Below are 17684 nucleotides of genomic sequence, written 5' to 3' on the forward strand. Positions count from 1 at the left end.
GAAGCCATAGTAATTTGAGTAGGTAAGAACAATAGACTACTCAACAGTAAGAGTGAAGGTCAGGAGTACAAAATTTCCCAAGGGCAAAAAGAAAATTATTCTTCTTCTACAATTCTACACCTAACTAATCTATCATTTAATAACTGAGTGAAAACAAAAAAAGAGACATTTTTAGACAAAGGTTCACTACTTGCAGTGTCCCTCAAAACAATTACTAAAAGATGATGCCTATTAAGGAGAAAATTTAAACCAGAAGGCAAGGAAGAGTAACCATGAGTAAAGAGATAAAATTTTTGGTGCCCATATAAATATTAACTATAAAAAATATGTCATAGTATATAAATAGAGCTCTTCTGTCTTGGAATTCTGACCAAAACTCCAAGTGGAGAGCATATATATCAATTTTATCTTAGCTGTAGGGAAACTATACACCTACCATCAGGAAACACAGGATTTAGAGAGGAAGGTAGTAAATGAGAGCCCAGGAATGAGGATTTCTTTGCAAAGAGTCCTAGTCCTGTTGTGTATTTCCCCTCTCTCTGCACAGAAGGAGAGCAGTGCCTACCCCTCTTCCTAGCTAACTGAGAGGACATTAGAGAACTATTCAGAAAGCTTGGCACACCATCTGCCTTCCGGAGCTTGTGAAACACAGGAACTGAGAGCTGATTCACAATTTTAAATATTTAAAAATCAAGAGAATGCCTGCAGTTTCTCCCAATGACAGAATGGGAAAAGCAGGGACAGTAACAGAGGTCTGCGCATACTGCTAGCAAGACAGATGTGTATGTTTCATTGGACCAGATTCCAGAGGAAGGGAGCCAACACTGAGTCATGCTGAATGGGACCCCATGCAGGAGAGCAACCTAGAGTCAAAGTCCCAAGAGGAGGGTATCTCTGTGGTACTTCTCAGACAGAGGTGTAAGCAAAGGTGAGCAGTGGTCAGACAAGGCATTTTCCACAGGTGGGAAAATCCAGTGACGGGGAAGCTGGAGAATGGGAAGTTGGAGTTCTGGTATTTAAAGTCTTTTTATTATTCAGAAAGACCACAGAAAAAATGTAAATGTAAATACCCACAGGGTATTTAATGGAGATATCTAATAGGCCCCTGTGTGGAGAAAGCTTACAAGAGAGACTTTGGCTGGAAGTATAGCTTTGGGGATCTACAGGATATTAAAGGCTAAGAGTGGATGAGAACAATCAGGAAACTATGAAGCATGAGATGAAATGCCACATGAAAACAGAACTCTAGCAAGTTTGGCGTTTCCGGGCAAGGAACAGGATACCTCTAATGACACAGAAGAAAGCATCAGTGTTTCAAGAAGAAAGGAGACATGGACAATGTCAAAAAACACCAGAAACACTCATATGGTACTCCAGAGCTGAGGAAGAATCTTGCAGAGAGATAATTGAAGGTGGAGTTGAGAGAATTAGGGTCTAAGAAAAGATAAAATTTACTGGTTGGAAGACAACTTAGTACTATTAAAGAAATGAGTTGAGGGGTGAGTAAAAATTATTTCCAATTGACCCTTAAATTACTGACTTTACCTGTAACATCTATCAGTGAGTGGAGTAATAACCAGCCTAGGAGAATTACCAAGATACTCATATCCATATCGCAAATGAGCATTTATCATCTTTGTTTCTAAATGATTTTCCTAGGATAAATCAAATAAAATGAAGCTATTTAGAAGATGTCAAATGATACAAAATAATCTCAAGCTCTTTAACACATAATAGCTATAATATAAACAACATCTTTAAAATTCACATATCAGACATTTAATTCAGGAGAAGAATTCAATGTCTAATTTCCTTGGATAAGTAACCAAAGTTATTGGCTTCAATTTTTCCCATAGAATATGATTGGAAATGTGTATGTCCCTTATCTCTTGTATATTTTCAATCATTTGTTCAATTTGTTTTCACTGTAGAGTGGGTATTATCATTATTACCATTTTACTGACAAGGAAACTGATGCTTAAAGAATAAGTAACTTGCCCAAGGTCATGCATGTGGTAAGGGGAGGATCTGGCATTTGAAATGATTACACAGTGTCTGAGCTCCTAGTGACTACGCACTCTGGCTCTCATATGGCCTCCAGGGTAACTGTTGTCTCTCCTCTCCTCTCCTCCAATTCTCACCTTCCAAGACTTCTACAAAAGCATATATAAGGATTTTCAAGTACTTATCTCTAGTCAATTCTCTCTGTCCACTATCAAAAGGCCCATCCTTCTCATCCACCAAACAACTGTTCCTGCTCTTCCTCCTTCCAGCCGGTGACTGCCTCATCACCCTCACCACCCATTACCATCCACCCACACACCCTGATAAGAACCCTCCTTCCAGATAAAGTTTCTGCTTCCTTCAGTTGATCAACATGAGGAAACTTCAATGACTAAGTCAGACTAAGACAAACTGATTTATATATTACTTACATGTATCAGAAATCTAAAAATGTAATTTTAAACTAACTAGTCCCAATATTTTGCAGACTCAGCAGGCGTAACGACTCATTTATGGGAGTAAATTTGTATAATTACCTGACAATTTGTGCCTCTCTCTACACACACACACACACATTTTCTACATAACTATACATTTGGATATGGATTTGGATATAGATATAGACATGTTTTTGGCTGCCTTAATCTTCAGTCTGGAGAATGTTTGAGTATCAACATCCATCAGCAAAAAATCCAGTCTCACTATTTCCCATGTGAGCAAGAACAAATTAAAAAGCTATGAGCTGAGGGCCTCCCCGGTGGCGCAGCAGTTGAGCGCCGAGTTGCGAAGCTGCCCGCAGCCTCTGCAGCCCCCGTTCCATCCCCGGCTGCCCCCTGGCCACTGGAAGAGAGTCCCACATGGCGCGCAGACCTCTCCTGCTGCCCGCTGCTCCCCTCAGCAGTGTACTTTGGTCCCTCTGCCTGCTCTGCTCCCCGCTCTGGCTCTGGTGAATTCTCTCACCCTCCCGCACTTCTGACTGTACCCAGTGCATGTATAAATAAACAAACAAATAAATCTTAAAAAAAAAAGTTATGAGCTGAAATTGCCGTCGAATAGCATTCAGTGATATCACTTACCTGCCAATAGTATCTAAGCTGACTTAACCATTCAAAGTCAGTCTCATTACTAACTTTTTTGGCAACGAGTGCTGCGAGGACATCTCTAGCATGGACATCCAGTACCACAAGGGCTCCCAGTGTAACTCGATTCTGCTTGGACAATTTACCACGGACCAAGGTGACTATATCATCAATTTGTCTGTTACATTTTTCCAAGTATTGCTCAAGAGCCTGAAAGAGATATGTTTATGCAAGGTGATCAGAAACCTTTTGTACAAAAATATTTGCACTACCACGTACACAGTGTATAGTCTACATTTTTACCTTTCCCACTACTTTTTAGTTAAACAAGCCCAGTCTGGCCTGACCCATCTCTTCCTTTCCTGCTTCCACCCTTTCTCTATGCTCTGTGGTTCTGGTGAAACTGTCACACATATTGCCCCATCTTCATGGCGTCGTGAAAGAGGGACTATATGCCCTAACCAAACCAATCATAGTTCTTCCCAGGCTTGCTTTGGGGGCTCCTTTCTAGTGGGTAAATCTAATTATTGAGTTACAAAAAAGAGGATTTATGATGAAAATTAAATCTAGTAGTGCTATGCAAATAAAGAAAAAGTGCTTTCACTAGGCTTGGAAGACTGAGTGTGCCAATCTGCAGCAGAATAAACTGCCAGAGACCAGTAAAAATGAAAGATAGACAAGAAAAATGAGGTTGCAGCAGCATTGAAGCCTTGAGATCCTGACTGACTGCTCTTCCTGGGATTACATGAATCCTTAAGAGTACTCTGTGTAAGCTCACAGAGATCCTAATAAAACATTTAGCATTTTATTTTATGGTGAGGTAGTGTCAGTTCAAAGGGCCAGGCTTGCTTTGGGGGCTCCTTTCTAGTGGGTAAATCTAATTATTGAGTTACAAAAAAGAGGGTTTATGATGAAAATTAAATTTAGAATCAATGAAAATCACTGTGCTTAAGGGAAGTGTCGATAAGCTCCAGCAGCTGATGGGTTGCCTTCTCCACCCTAATAATATTTCAGAAACATTGTGTACCAATGAGTTTATTTCATTCCTTTAGGGGCTGGTAAGTGGTAGCAATGAAACCAAAAATGAAGATTCCTACAATGAGAAAAAGTTTAAAGAATTGAGGAAAGCAAATTGTTTCTCTAATGGGCATGTTTCCTCCTTTTCCTGGAAATTTTTTTTTTTCATTTTTAAGAAAGTCCTTTTTTCAAATATTTGGTGCTTGAAAACTGTCTCATTTATATTATTTACCTGATTAATTACTATTAATTTGTTTCATAAGTAGTGAGCAATAAACTGTCTTACTCATACCTCAATGTTTATAAAGGTTTAAATTCTAGGAAAAATAAGCAAATTTAAGAGTATTGAGTGTTTAAGTTAACATGAACAGTGTTTATCTGAGGAATATAAGCTATGTCCATTGGTGGATCTTAGTTTCCTCCTCAGTAAAAGTCAGTTTCTCTGAGAAACTTAGCAGTTCTTACATTCTGTATATCAATGCAAAACATAAAATAAAAATTTAATGTTCGGACCAGACAGTAAAATTACATGTCCATAAGAATTAATTAATTACTATTTATACAAGCAGAATGTGTTTTCCTCTAGTAGAAAAACAGATTTTGAAAGGAAATCTAACTTCAGACTGTGATAAACTGCATTCTTCAGGAACTATGTTTCATGAATCAATGAGAATTCAGAGCAGCTAGATTGAAAAAAATCAGGACATTGATATTTTGTTACATTTTATTCATTGTAAACAATTATGTACAGTGAAATAATGAATCTGAAGGTAGCTACCATTATAGTCAGCCAAAATAAACCTTATCTGGAAGCAAATATTTTTATCATACCAGATCCTTCTATATAAACAATAATACACTGACTCAAAATCATGTCAATATCTGCAATATCCTGAGCTCTGTAACAGTGGTGATTCTTTCATTCATTTTATAGCCCCTGTAAAGCCTGAGACAGACTAGTTCCACAATCAACATGCCCTGAATAAATACATGGAAACACAGATCCTGAAGTGCACAGAGCCTCCCGGAGTGTGACAGTATAACATGGTGCTATGAGAACATCAGATTCCAGACAACATGGGATGTTTGCAGAGAATGGAAGTGTTCACTCTTCTATGATGCTGCCAACACTCTCCAGCAAAGTGATTGGCTTCCAATGTGAACCACACATTAATCAGGGGAAAAAAATATCAATAACCATAATACTAGGACATATGCTGAAAAAACCACATATTAAAAATTTTTAAATGCATTAATGTTATAGAATACTGAAACACATGCCAGTCCCTCATGATGCCTACAGAACTGGAATGGCCTGAGCATGGATGACATAGGGACAGGGACACGGTACATGGGCAGTGGATGAAGGGCATAATGAAACAGGGCAATCACAAGCAGATGAAAAGAATAAGCTTTTACTATCACATATAAGGTTTTATTTCAATCCATGAAACTTTAGCTATGAATTCACCATGCAGTGCAATGGAAGAGGCCATTTTGGCAAGTAACAGTAACAAAGGTATGGTTTGCTTAGTCTTGCCAAGCTATAGCTTGAGGACCCAGAATCTATTAAGCTGACTCATCCTCATTTAGCAGCCACTCAAGCCCAAGGTATGGGTTCTCATTTTGGTTTTCTCTGTGACTGGCTCCATACTTACACCAGATTATGTGAGTGAGGGGGGGAAATGAATAGAATAATAGAAATGTGAATAAATAACTCCATGTCAGTGTCAATGGACACTGTTACAAACCAAAAAAAAAAAACAAAAAACCTACTTGTATCGGTATGCCATGGGGTAAGAATTATAGACAGTTTTGAGCTACAGGATACAGAGGAATGAGAGTGACCTAAATTACCTATCTTTTGGGATTCAAATTGTGCCAGAAGATAAAGGACTGCAAGAAAGGACTTCAGTTTACACTTTACTGCTCTGTCTCAATTTCTACCTGTTCAAGTCTGTTTGGAATAAAACCAGAGGAAAACATGGTTTGGAACAAGGGGTAGAGGTTTGATAAACACCATATTAAACAGAAGAAATTTGGAAGATGCCTACAAACTTGTCTGGTTGGCCCACATCTGCTTCCTTGTTCCCTTCAGACTATTTCTCCACTGTAGTTAGTAATCAAGTTGGCATGCTGGTCTGGGGAGAAGGTCCAGCAAGCAAGGAGGGAGATCCCATCTGGGATTACATTTACTCTAGTAGCCCACATTGGTGATGGAGGAATCCCTACGTGCAGGGAGGTTGGCATGTGGTGGCTTAAAAGTGAAAAGACAAAATGAATTCTCTGTACCCACTGAGGAAAAACACAGGAATGCCGCACTGAATGTAATTGCTGCTTTTAATAACAGTGATCCAATTAATATTATCAAATTCATTTACCCAAATTAGGCATCATTCAAAATTTGAGTGGACTGCTTTCGTTTTTTGTTTTTTCATAAGTAAATTCTGGTAATAGTTACTACTGAAAACAATGCTAGAAAACTTGAGGATGATAAAAGCTTACCAACTGCCCATTTGAAATAGATGTTTGTACCTCTTCTGTCCAAAAGAGTTGAGATACACAGAGAATTGCCTGTCCAGGCCAATCCTTTACCCAGACAATTCGTTCACATTGTGTGTAGGCAAAAATTGCATCTTTAATTACCTAATTGAAAAAGAAAATGTTAAAGATGAACAGTTACTTTAATTGAATGAGGTCTACAAGTAAGAGCCCAATTTAAACAGAGAACTCATACCATTTAAATTTTAAATGTCTTAGCCAATTATGAAGACCCTGAGCATATGACTGGACTATTTTAATTCAAGTTCATTCTACATACCTGTGAGCAAAACAAGTATTTATGTAACATTTTATTTTGCTGATACATTATTGAGCTGTGTGAATTACATGATACCAAATATTTATTTGATTAGTTGTAGCCAAAGGTATGTTAGATACATTTGAATTGAAGTAGCATGAGCAAATTTATTGCAAAGAATAAATTCAAATAGTTTAAAACAGGTCTTTCAAAATCAGAGGTAGTAATTTTTTTTTTTACTGATTATAGAATTTTCTTTATTAATTTAGTCACAGCTATAAACTCCCCTCTACAGGCTTTAATACATCCAATTTTTTTTTAATTTTTATCTTTTTTATTTAAATTTTATTTTTTATATTCCCCATATAATTACAACCCCCTTATTTTGACCCCAAGCCCTCCTTTCCCCACCCCCCCCAACCCCCATAGAGTGTCTCTGGTTCATAGTTATTTGTTGATTTTGATATTTTCTTTCTTATAGTTATTCTTTCTCCTGGTCCCTTATTTAAGTTTTCTAGATTCCTGCTATGAGTGAGACCATCCGGTATTTTTCTTTTTCTTTCTGGCTTATTTCACTGAGCATGATCCCTTCCAGCTCCATCCATTTTTTTTTTTTAAGATTTATTTTTATTTATTTATTTATATAAGCACTGGGTACAGTCAGAAGCATGGGAGGGTGAGAGAATTCATCAGAGCCAGAGCGGGGAGCAGAGCAGGCAGAAGGACCAAAGTACACTGCTGAGGGGAGCAGCAGGCGGCAGGAGAGATCTGCGCGCCATGTGGGACCCTCCTCAGTGGCCAGGGAGCAGTCAGGGATCAAACTGGCGCAGCAGAGGCTGAGGGCAGCTTCGCAACCCAGCGCTCAACCGCTGCACCACCGGGGAAGCCCCAGCTCCATCCACGTTGCTGCAAATTGTATGTGTTTATCTTTTTTGAATGCTGAGTAATATTCCGTGGTGTATGTGTACCACATCTTCTTGACCCAGTCATCTATTTTTGGGCATTTGGGTTGTTTCCAAAGCTTAGCTATTGTAAATAGTGCTGCTATAAACATAGGGGTGCAGGTGCTCTTTGGAATTGATGTTTCTGTGTCCTTTGGGTAAATACCTAGGAGTGGAATTGCTGGATCATATGGAAGCTCTATGTTTAGTAGGTCCAGAAATCTCCACACAGCTCTCCATAGTGATTGGACCAGTCTGCACTCCCACCAACAGTGCAGGAGAGTTCCTTTTTTTCCACAATCAGCTATAATAATTTTCTTTTGACTTATTGAGATCCCCACTCAACCATGTGCATATGTGTACATGTACACTAAGGAAAACCACATGATTCCTCTAAAGTTTCTCCTGTATTTCCACACTTACTCCTTCTCAGTGCCCAAACAATGATGGAGAATTGAGGGCTACAATGTCAGGAAGTCTATCTTGAATTTAACTACATACAATTTCAGTGGATTGATATAACCACTTTTCCACCAGCCATCTGTGGGAAAGAATTATTATATGTGTCAAAGTAATTGTCATCTACAAGATGATAATTACTTTAATATTTGAATTTCAGAAAAGATAATCAAATTAAATTTTTCTGAGAAACACATAAAGATGGGTGAATTTTTCTGGATATCTAGACTAGGAGGGTATTTATGGAATAGAGCAAAGAAGGCCAGATACTGGCCTTTGGCAATAAAGAAAATTTAAAGACCAGAAGAAGACACTGAAAAGGCAGGTGAAAATGAAAAGTTACAAGATGAGAGGAATATAGAAAAGAGTGGAAATATACAACAAAGAAATGCCAAGGACTGAGTAAATATGTGCTATTTTTCCATCCTAGGTCACTGTGGAAAGAACAAAAGTATGGTATTAAAATCTAAATCACAAGTTTCTATATAATTTGGATGAGGAGAAATGTAATAGATTAAAGTTCTATAATATTATATGTAATATATAATTTTAACTATGCATGTCTTATTTGTATTTTGAGGGTAGCAAACTACATTAAATCCATGATCTAGTAACATAACACATTAAGATGCCACCCCTTCTTAATGCTCTGAAATGTCAACTAGTTAGATTTTCTCTAAGGATCTAGACAAACAAAAAATTAAAAATCATTGAAATAGTATATGCTTAAAATAATGAGCTATTACTGTACATCAATTAGCAAGTACAACCTAATTCAATGCTGCTAAGTACTGGTCCATGTGGAATTTATTTGTATTGCTGTTGGCTACACAAATGGGAATTCTTTATAAATACCCATCAAGGCCTATGAAAAAATCATTCTCTTTGACCCAGTGGTCCTATACATGAGAAGCGATCATGAGAGAATAATTCTAAATCAAAGAAACCAGCTATATATATAAGAACATTCATTACAACCCATATTAGGGAGAAAGGGTAAACTGTCTAAAATATTTTTATTTCTATTGGAAAATATTATGTAGGCAGGTATTAAAACTACACATAACAAGAGAGCGAAACATTAAGTCACATGATATACACTAAACACTTAGGTAACCAATAAATTTTTCCTTAATGATGATTAGGAAAATCTGAAAAACTAATGCAAACTGTTGTTGATTAGGACCTGATATTCCTTCTTATTTGGCCTTTATGTTCCCCACTTAATCATAATTTTTATTCTTATAAACTTGAAAGAAAAGTCCATCTTACACTAAAAGTAAATTTAAGTCTCTATTTGTTGAGATGACAGTGTTTTATGAAATATGAAAAATAAAAAGTTGCCATTAATTGTAGGATGTATGTATGATTTTCTATCACTTTGGTGCATATTTTATATATACACAGAACATAAGGATTCCACATAGAAACATACATGTCACAGATTGATGTGAACTAGAAGTGCTTCCAAATAAGACTGGAGACAGACCTGCAGACCAAAGTGCTCTCCAACTAATAACAAGAGCAGTAGTGAATAAATGCAAGAAATGAGATGGAAACTCATACCCAAACCCCAAGTTTTCTGTAGTATGGATGGAATTTTGTCCCACTTTTCACATAAGTCACTACAAAATTACTATCATTGACCATCTCTTTGCCTTCAAGCTATTATATTTATATTGGTAATCCATGATGCAATTACTTTCTAAACTGCATTTATCATTGATACATTACTATAGTATCATCTTTACTAAAAATTATAATTTTGATACCTTGTGGATGGAGTTAAGCATAACTTTCTCTAATTCAAGCAACCACTTCTCCACTTGACCTCTGGCTTTGGCTGTTGAAATGGTCTCGATGAGTTCTACCACCTCTTCTTCACTACTCTTCATGTGAGTAATGTCTAAAGTTTCTGTAAATTGTACCTTTGCAATTCCTTCAAAACATTTCTTCAAGTGAGGTTGAACTCTATCAGGACAAAAGAATGTTTAGTAGAATTAACCAAACTAAAGCAATTCCTTAAATATCAATGTCCTTTGTGTACCAATCTTCAGTCAGAATTAAAAAATGTGCACTATATGTTAGGCCCCTGCAAGATGTCATATATTAAACAAAAAAAAAAAAAAAAAAGACACAATCCCTGGCTGGAAGGATTATACAATTTAGTTGGATCTCACCATTAATTGAATAATCATAAAGTTCTGTAAAATTACAATTTTAATAAGAATTAATGAGAAAATGTATATGAGGTTTTGTTCCTAAAACAATGACTCAAAGATGCTAAAATTAATGCCAGCAGCAAACCAATCATGACTAACAAATAATACACTAATCTGAGGAACCTTAAAACATACAAAAGTAGCCATTTCAACTGGGATCTTCAGAGATTGCTTGTAAATGTTTAGTGTCTTAAACACTTTAGAGTTCACTAAATCAACCGCTTTGAAGGTATCAAATTTAGTCTACTCATTTACTATCGATGAGACCCTCATTTTTGGTATACTTTACAGTAACCAATTGAATTCATTTTTCAAATGAGCAAGAAAGAAGCAGAGTACAAAAACTCAGATGGAAATCTGAGCCTAAATTTATCTTTTTGTCTGGATTACTAGTTTCTATTTTAAAGACACAAGAAACAAAGTAACAAATTTGTTTAACATATATGCATTGTCAGCCCTATACTAGATATTCTTCCAAGGAATTGAGAATCATCATTGTGAAAAGTGATTAAAAATTTCTGCCATCATGAAGTTTATATTCTGCGACAGAAAATCAAACAGTAAACAAAGTAAGGACATTATAAAGTATGCCAAAAGAAAATAAGACAATCCAGCAAAGTTGGCTCAGGAGCACTGGAAGAGGAAGACATTTTAAACAGAGTGAAAAGGGAAGGTATCCCCTGAGTGGCAGATGGTTGGTTTCCACAAAAACCTACAGTACAAATGGTAAAGGAAATCAAATGACTATTTAATCTCTTTGTTTTCCAAGGCAAAAAAAAAAAAAAAAAAAACATTATTCTGAGAGAGGAGACTGTCCCTCTTTTCTGGGGCATTGCAAATACTACAGCACAGGAAGCAAGAAGAAAATTAGTAGAAAATAAACAGGAAGAATAATGGAGGACCACCTGTGTGGTGGTCCATGGTGAGAGCACTGGCTTTCATTCTGAGTATGATATAAAGGGTGATATGTGCTGAAAAGTCTGTACGAGACTAAGTGGTGAAATAAAGAAGCTCCAAGAAGCATCATCATATTTGGAAAATAACATTCCATAGTATCACCTATATTGTAATAATTTTAAGATGATTATTGATAATAGAATTTTCTTGGGAAAAGTTATTACATAAACATAATTATAGATTTATGCCCTGCCTATTCTGAAAATTAAATTTAATCTGATCTGTTTAGTCACTGTTATCTATGTAAATTACTTACCTAGTTGGGTCTTTAGTCTCAGATAATATCTCAAGAAGTTCATCATTAGACAAGAAAAAGAATCTGGGAAAGAAGAGACGTTTCTTTTCCAAATATTCATTAAGCCCTTTAAGAATGAGTTCCAAAAGTTCATTACATTTTTTCAGCTTTTCCAGCATTCTCTCAATAGTTACAACTGTCAGAACATGCCGATCCTAAAAGTAAAATAGAAAACACTCAACTCAAAAATACTACACTAACTTTATTTACATTCATATTATCTTTAAAAGTATTTGTTCTTAATCAAAGATTATGCAAAATTTAATGGAAAAAATGTATTTTTAAAAAGTGTATTCTAGGTCCAACTAGTCTTTTCAATTATGTACAAGTCATGTTGACTTGATTCTCAGCTTATGTTGTTTGCAATTCCTCAATTTAAACAGGAGTGAGAGAAATACAGTGAGCTCACAAGAAGGATGGGAGCAGCAAAACAGTATGAGAGAGGGCCTCCCTGGTGGCACAGGGGTTAAAGTCTCGGTGCTATCAAGTTATCCCCAGCCACTGCGACAGGAGTTCCATACCAGGCCAGGGAGCTGACCCACATGGTGCAGCAGACCTCTCCTGTCTCCCTTGTTGCTCTCCTTAGGAGTGTATTTCAGTAAATCTGCCTGCTCTGCTCCCCACTCTGTCTCTGGTGAATCCTCTCATCTTCCCCACAGCTGCACCTCTGGCCTACACCCCAGTTCTTGTATGCATAAATAAATAAAAATAAATCTTCGGGGGAAAAAACAGTATGAGAAAGATTTGTGCTTTATTCTTTGAGGAAAAGTACTCTGAGGAGTCATCATTTGGGTTACTATTTTTAATATTGTCTATACTTGCAGAAAAGAAAAAGTAAGCCTTTAGGGCGAGGAAGGAGTTTTCAGTAAAAATCTTCTATTGCAGAGAACTACATTTGGAACTGCATTGTAACAGTCCACTTGCCGAAGTACTTAGGTTCAAGGTATGTTCTTGAACTTTCCAGAGACTAAGACTATTCTACCTTTGAAGGCAAGGATTCCTAAATACTCTATTACATGGAAGTGTCAATGTGCACTCTTAGCTTTAGTGATTTAAACACAAAAAAGTATTTTAAAAAGAACTGTCTTTATGCTGTGGGATTCAAAATTAGAATTATAACCAAAAGCTGATCTTAAGAACTGATATTTTTAAAAAGTAAATAGTTTATTGATTTCTCAGTATCCATCCAAGTAACAATTAATTGGTTTTATAAAAATCTTTAGAAATACATGTTGTAATACAATCTAGATATAGTTGAAATAATATTTTTTTTACTAGCTTTTCCCTTTAACACAAATGGATGTCATCTGGATCTAGTCTTGGTCTTAAAATCCCAAAGTCAGTGTTCACCATGGATACCAATGACAAAGAAAAGTTCTTCACTAAATAAGATTAATGTTGTTAGAACTGGGTACTAAAATGCATGAGATTTTAAGAACCTAACAAATAATAAAGTTTGTGGAACACACCCGTATATTTATTAATAGGGTATTTTAGAAAATTTATATAAAAATAGCTAGTTGCATAGCGTAAGCATTCTGGGTCCACAGAAAATGTATATGAAATTAAATAGAGAGTATTATTTAAACATAGACTTTCAAGATTAACAAATTAGACTCATTGTTGGCACACAGCTACAACCAAGAGATCAGCCAAAGCTATCAGCTGTAAATTATTTTTATGCAGAAATCTTATTCTATACACATTGAAATCAACTGAAAAAAGAAAAACACACTTATGTAAACACTTTGCTTTGAATTACAACAATGAAACTTGAACACGGGGCAATTTAATTAAGAACAAAAGAATTATTAAATGCCTGATTTCTGAATATAATAGGTTCCTTTGAAATCTGCAGCATATGATTTACATTAGCTTATCTTAAGTATTTTATTTTTTAAGGTATTTTATTTTATTAAGTGTTTTTATTATTATATTTCCTAGGAGTTTTATGTGTCAAGTAAACATTTTTTTAAAAGTAAATAGTTTTATACACAAAAGAACCATGACAGGACACAGGTAATTTATTAATTTAAATGTACAGTGCATCCAATAAAGGAGAGTAGTCTTGTACGCCAAGATACAAGCGCCAAAATGGTGTTCTTACAGTGCCACCTGCTGGGCAAGTGTGCATATTTCTGTTGGAGGAAAAAGGCCAAGTAGTTGCTAATAAATATAAAAAATTCCTTTTAAAAATTAACAATATCTGTTTTATTCTGAGCCAGAGAATTTTTGGTAATGTTACTATTTTGTATTTGAAATTTGAAGGTGAAAAAAATCAATTATTTAAGACATCAGTTCACAATTTCTTCCTAAATATTATAGTTACAAAAGAAATAACTACAGAAACACATCGTTCTAGTAATATTTTTTATTGAATTCCTGAGGCTAAACCTATTTAACCAGATTAGTTTATGACTGAGCCAAATATATATATATATATATATAATCACCTCATGACTAAAAACTAAATTGCTTTCACTCTGTTCCCATGAGGTGAACATAATGTAGTATCAGATAAAAAAGCACAAACCTAATTAATGCCTCACCCACATTGCTCCTTATCACCTGTGTGACCTTGCTCATTTACTGGAATATCTACTTTCTTAAAAAATGAGGATAGGCAGCATCTCTCAAAGTTGTTCTAAGAACCAAGTTAGACCAAATATTTGAAGCACCTAATATGGCAGCTAGAACACATCTATACTTGACCATACCCTTTTTACTGCCCCTTCCATAACCATCTCTTGAGGAGAGATACAGACAGGCAGGATATTACTTTTGGGTGGAGAATGGAGGGAGATGGAAGGAATGAATCTTACTCCATCAATTTTATGGAGTTAAAAATCAACAATCTAGAATCTGCTGTCCTTAAGGTATTTATCCTCGTTAAAATAAACCTGGCTTTAAGTTTGTTAAAGTATTACCAAATGCTGGTACAGGGCAGGCATTCCATAAATATTTGTTGAACATGTGTGAAAGAAAACAGGGGAAGTGAAGCCTAGAGACCTACAGAGGAACTCAAGGAAAATACAGCCCTCCATATGTATGTACCTAGCCATGTTCTCAGGACAGAACAATAAGATGTTTTAACAGGAAGCTACTAGAAATTTGAAACAGTATGACTTCATAGTTTAAAGAAATTAAACTCATACCCCTGGGCGTCCTACTCAGAAATCCTAGAATAGCAGAAAACTATCCAGATCTTTACTTTTAAGAGAGGAAATGTGGGTTCATTGAGTAAACTACAAATCCCCTTACAATTTTGTGATACCTTTGACTTCACCAGGAATAGAAATTCTTTCAAGACCCAGGATGATTCCAGGATTAATCTAGGTCTTAGAGCCCACTTACCTTAAATTGAATTTTCAGGGTTTTGTTGTTGTTTTCAGAATAAATGAGAACCCTTACTAACTAGCAATAATTCAGGGTCAATCTCAATTTAACTATTCATTCACACACTTAACAAATATTTGCTGAGGGCCTGATATGTACCAAACATTTTTCTTAGTGTTCGGATGACAAGAAACAAAACAAGGCCTCTCTGGTGGCGCAAGGGGTTAAGACACAACCTGTGAAGCTGTCTGCAGCCACTGCAGCTTGAGTTCGGTTCCCCGGCCAGCCAGGGAGCCACCCACATGGTGCAGCAGACCTCTGACTTGTCCGCTGCTCCCCTCAGCAGTGTATTTCAGTCCATCTGCCTGTTCTGCTCCCCACTCTGTCTCCAGTGAATCCTCTCACCCCCTACATTTCTGGCCTGTACCCCAACTCTTGTATGCATAAATAAATCTTAAAAAAGATCCTAGTCTCCATGGGGAGACAGAGAATAAATAGCAAACATAAAAATTAATAAATCATAAAGTGGGCCTCCCCTGGAGGCACAGGTGGTTGAGCGCAGCACTGTGAAGCTGTCAGCAGCCTCTGCAGCACCGGGTCTATCCAGGCCAGCCAGGGAGAAACCCACATGGAGTGGCAGACCTCTCCTGTCTCACCTGCTGCTCCCCTCAGCAGTGTATTTCGTCAGTCTGCCTGTTTTGTTCCCTGCTCTGTCTCTGGTGAATCCTCTCACTCTCCCACGCATCTGGCCTGTACCCCGGTTCTTGTATGCATGAATAAATAAATCTTAAAAAAGTAATAAATCATAAAGTACAAAAGTGATGGAAACTACAAATAAGAAAAAATGATATAGGGAGTGCCAGGAAAGACAAAAAGGCAGGCTTCAATTTTTGAACAGGGTGTTCAATGTGAGCTTCTTTACAAAGGTAAAATTAGAAGAGACTTTAAGGCAAAAAGGCATTAGTTCTATAGATATGTAGACATACAGCATGTCAGTATGAGGGTCCTGTCAATGTAAAAAATCTAGGGCAAATTGTGTGTTTTGCACATGGAATAAAAAAAAGAAGGGGGAAAGGTAGTAAATATGGTTGGAATAGAGTAAGTAAGGTGAAAAATTACAAGGATAGAGAGATAAAAGGGTATAGTGAGCAGATCAATTACTCCCCATTCAATGAAACCACCGATATAAAGCATTTCTCCCTTGGGTATTAAAATATTTCAACTAGCAAAACCAAAAGTTGGGGAACAAAACTTGTGAATAGCATATTGGATGAACTTGTGAGAAGAGTCACTCTCACTTTCATGCCTTAATTCCTAGACTCTTGCACTCTATGAGAGAATCCAATAAACCATAATATTTGGAGCTGGTTGAGAACTCTGAGAACTACCTCGCACTCACAAACTATTGTCTTCCTGCTGACACAGCAACTAAGGCTTCAGTATGAGCCATTCCACTTTTTATAAGGTCAGTGCTCCAATTAGGACCCACAAATCCTTTGAGTTTCAGTCAATTGCCTCATTTCCCTTGTAATGTGAGTTTCTTAACAGAGCAGTGTTGTATGGAAACTGTGACAATAAGCAAGTCATTCAGTAAATCAACAAATGACAGTGTTGGCAGAGCTTGGAATGAGAACTGAAAAAATCCATCTGGTGCAGACAAATCACTGTCCCCTTCTAGGTTGAAAGCAATCCAATGTAGTTACTTCCCTCTAAATGTCTGCCTGGTTCTGTTAGGTATGAAACTGTATCAGAAGAATTAAGTTCATTTTTTCTGTTGTCAACCTGGGTATTCAAAGGTGTTGGTAAAAAGTAGTCCATGATGACAAACACTTCCATTCATAATTCCCACCCTGAATTTTTGTTTGTACCTAGAGTGATCATATATTCCAGTTTTATGAGAATTCTGATTTATGTTTGCCTCCTGGGTTATTAATTGTTTTAACTCTCAAAAGCAACCCAGTTTGGACAATATATTAATTGTTATAACTCTCGAAAGTTCCCTAGACTGAACAATACATTACATGACCATTCTATTTAAAGTTCCCTGTGCTATAGATATGCTGGTGACATTCACAAAAATAGATCAACTGGTCAACTATATAATCAAGTGCTTCCTTTTGCAATGCTCTCTTTTATTAAACATTTACATGGGGCACAGATATACTGACATTCTAGTCTATTCTGGACATTTTATACCTCTTTCCTAGACTTCCATGTTAGTCTTCAGTATTTTTTCTTCCAAGTCCTTGATTATGCAGCCAACCTGTTTGCTACTGACCATAATGAATGTAGATTCACACATCTGACCATCTCTCTTCCAAATCCCAAATGAGTGCACCTCATCTAATATAAATTCATTCCCAAAAATGTTGTGGCTATGGGGTCTGGGAAATATTACTTTCAGTATTTCATTTCACTAAAAAGAGGTGAAAAACTTGATGACAAATGATCATATTTACTATAGTAAAAGGAAAAAAAATAACTCCTAAGTTTTGGGCCTGAGAAATAGGAGAATGGTGTTTAATCTTTGCTGAGATAGAATTAGATAACAAGAGGAAAAAGTTTGGGGAGAAA

General features: G+C 36.4%; 1 protein-coding gene across 2 annotated transcripts in view; it reads right to left on the reverse strand.

Moving 5' to 3' along the window:
- DNAH7 (dynein axonemal heavy chain 7) overlaps window positions 1-17684 on the reverse strand; it is a 224034-nt gene that overhangs the window by 134186 nt on the left and 72164 nt on the right. For both annotated transcript variants that reach the window (XM_037523738.1, XM_037523737.1), the window contains exons 20-24: window positions 11736-11929; window positions 10073-10271; window positions 6606-6746; window positions 3081-3293; window positions 1546-1655 (exon numbers count right to left, since the gene is read on the reverse strand). In XM_037523738.1, the coding sequence (XP_037379635.1) occupies window positions 1546-1655; window positions 3081-3293; window positions 6606-6746; window positions 10073-10271; window positions 11736-11929 (857 nt within the window). The remainder of the gene's footprint in view (window positions 1-1545; window positions 1656-3080; window positions 3294-6605; window positions 6747-10072; window positions 10272-11735; window positions 11930-17684) is intronic.

Source organism: Talpa occidentalis, unplaced genomic scaffold (genome assembly GCF_014898055.3).
Source record: "Talpa occidentalis isolate TD23 unplaced genomic scaffold, MPIMG_talOcc4v2.1 talOcc4.3, whole genome shotgun sequence".
NCBI lineage: Eukaryota > Metazoa > Chordata > Mammalia > Eulipotyphla > Talpidae > Talpa > Talpa occidentalis.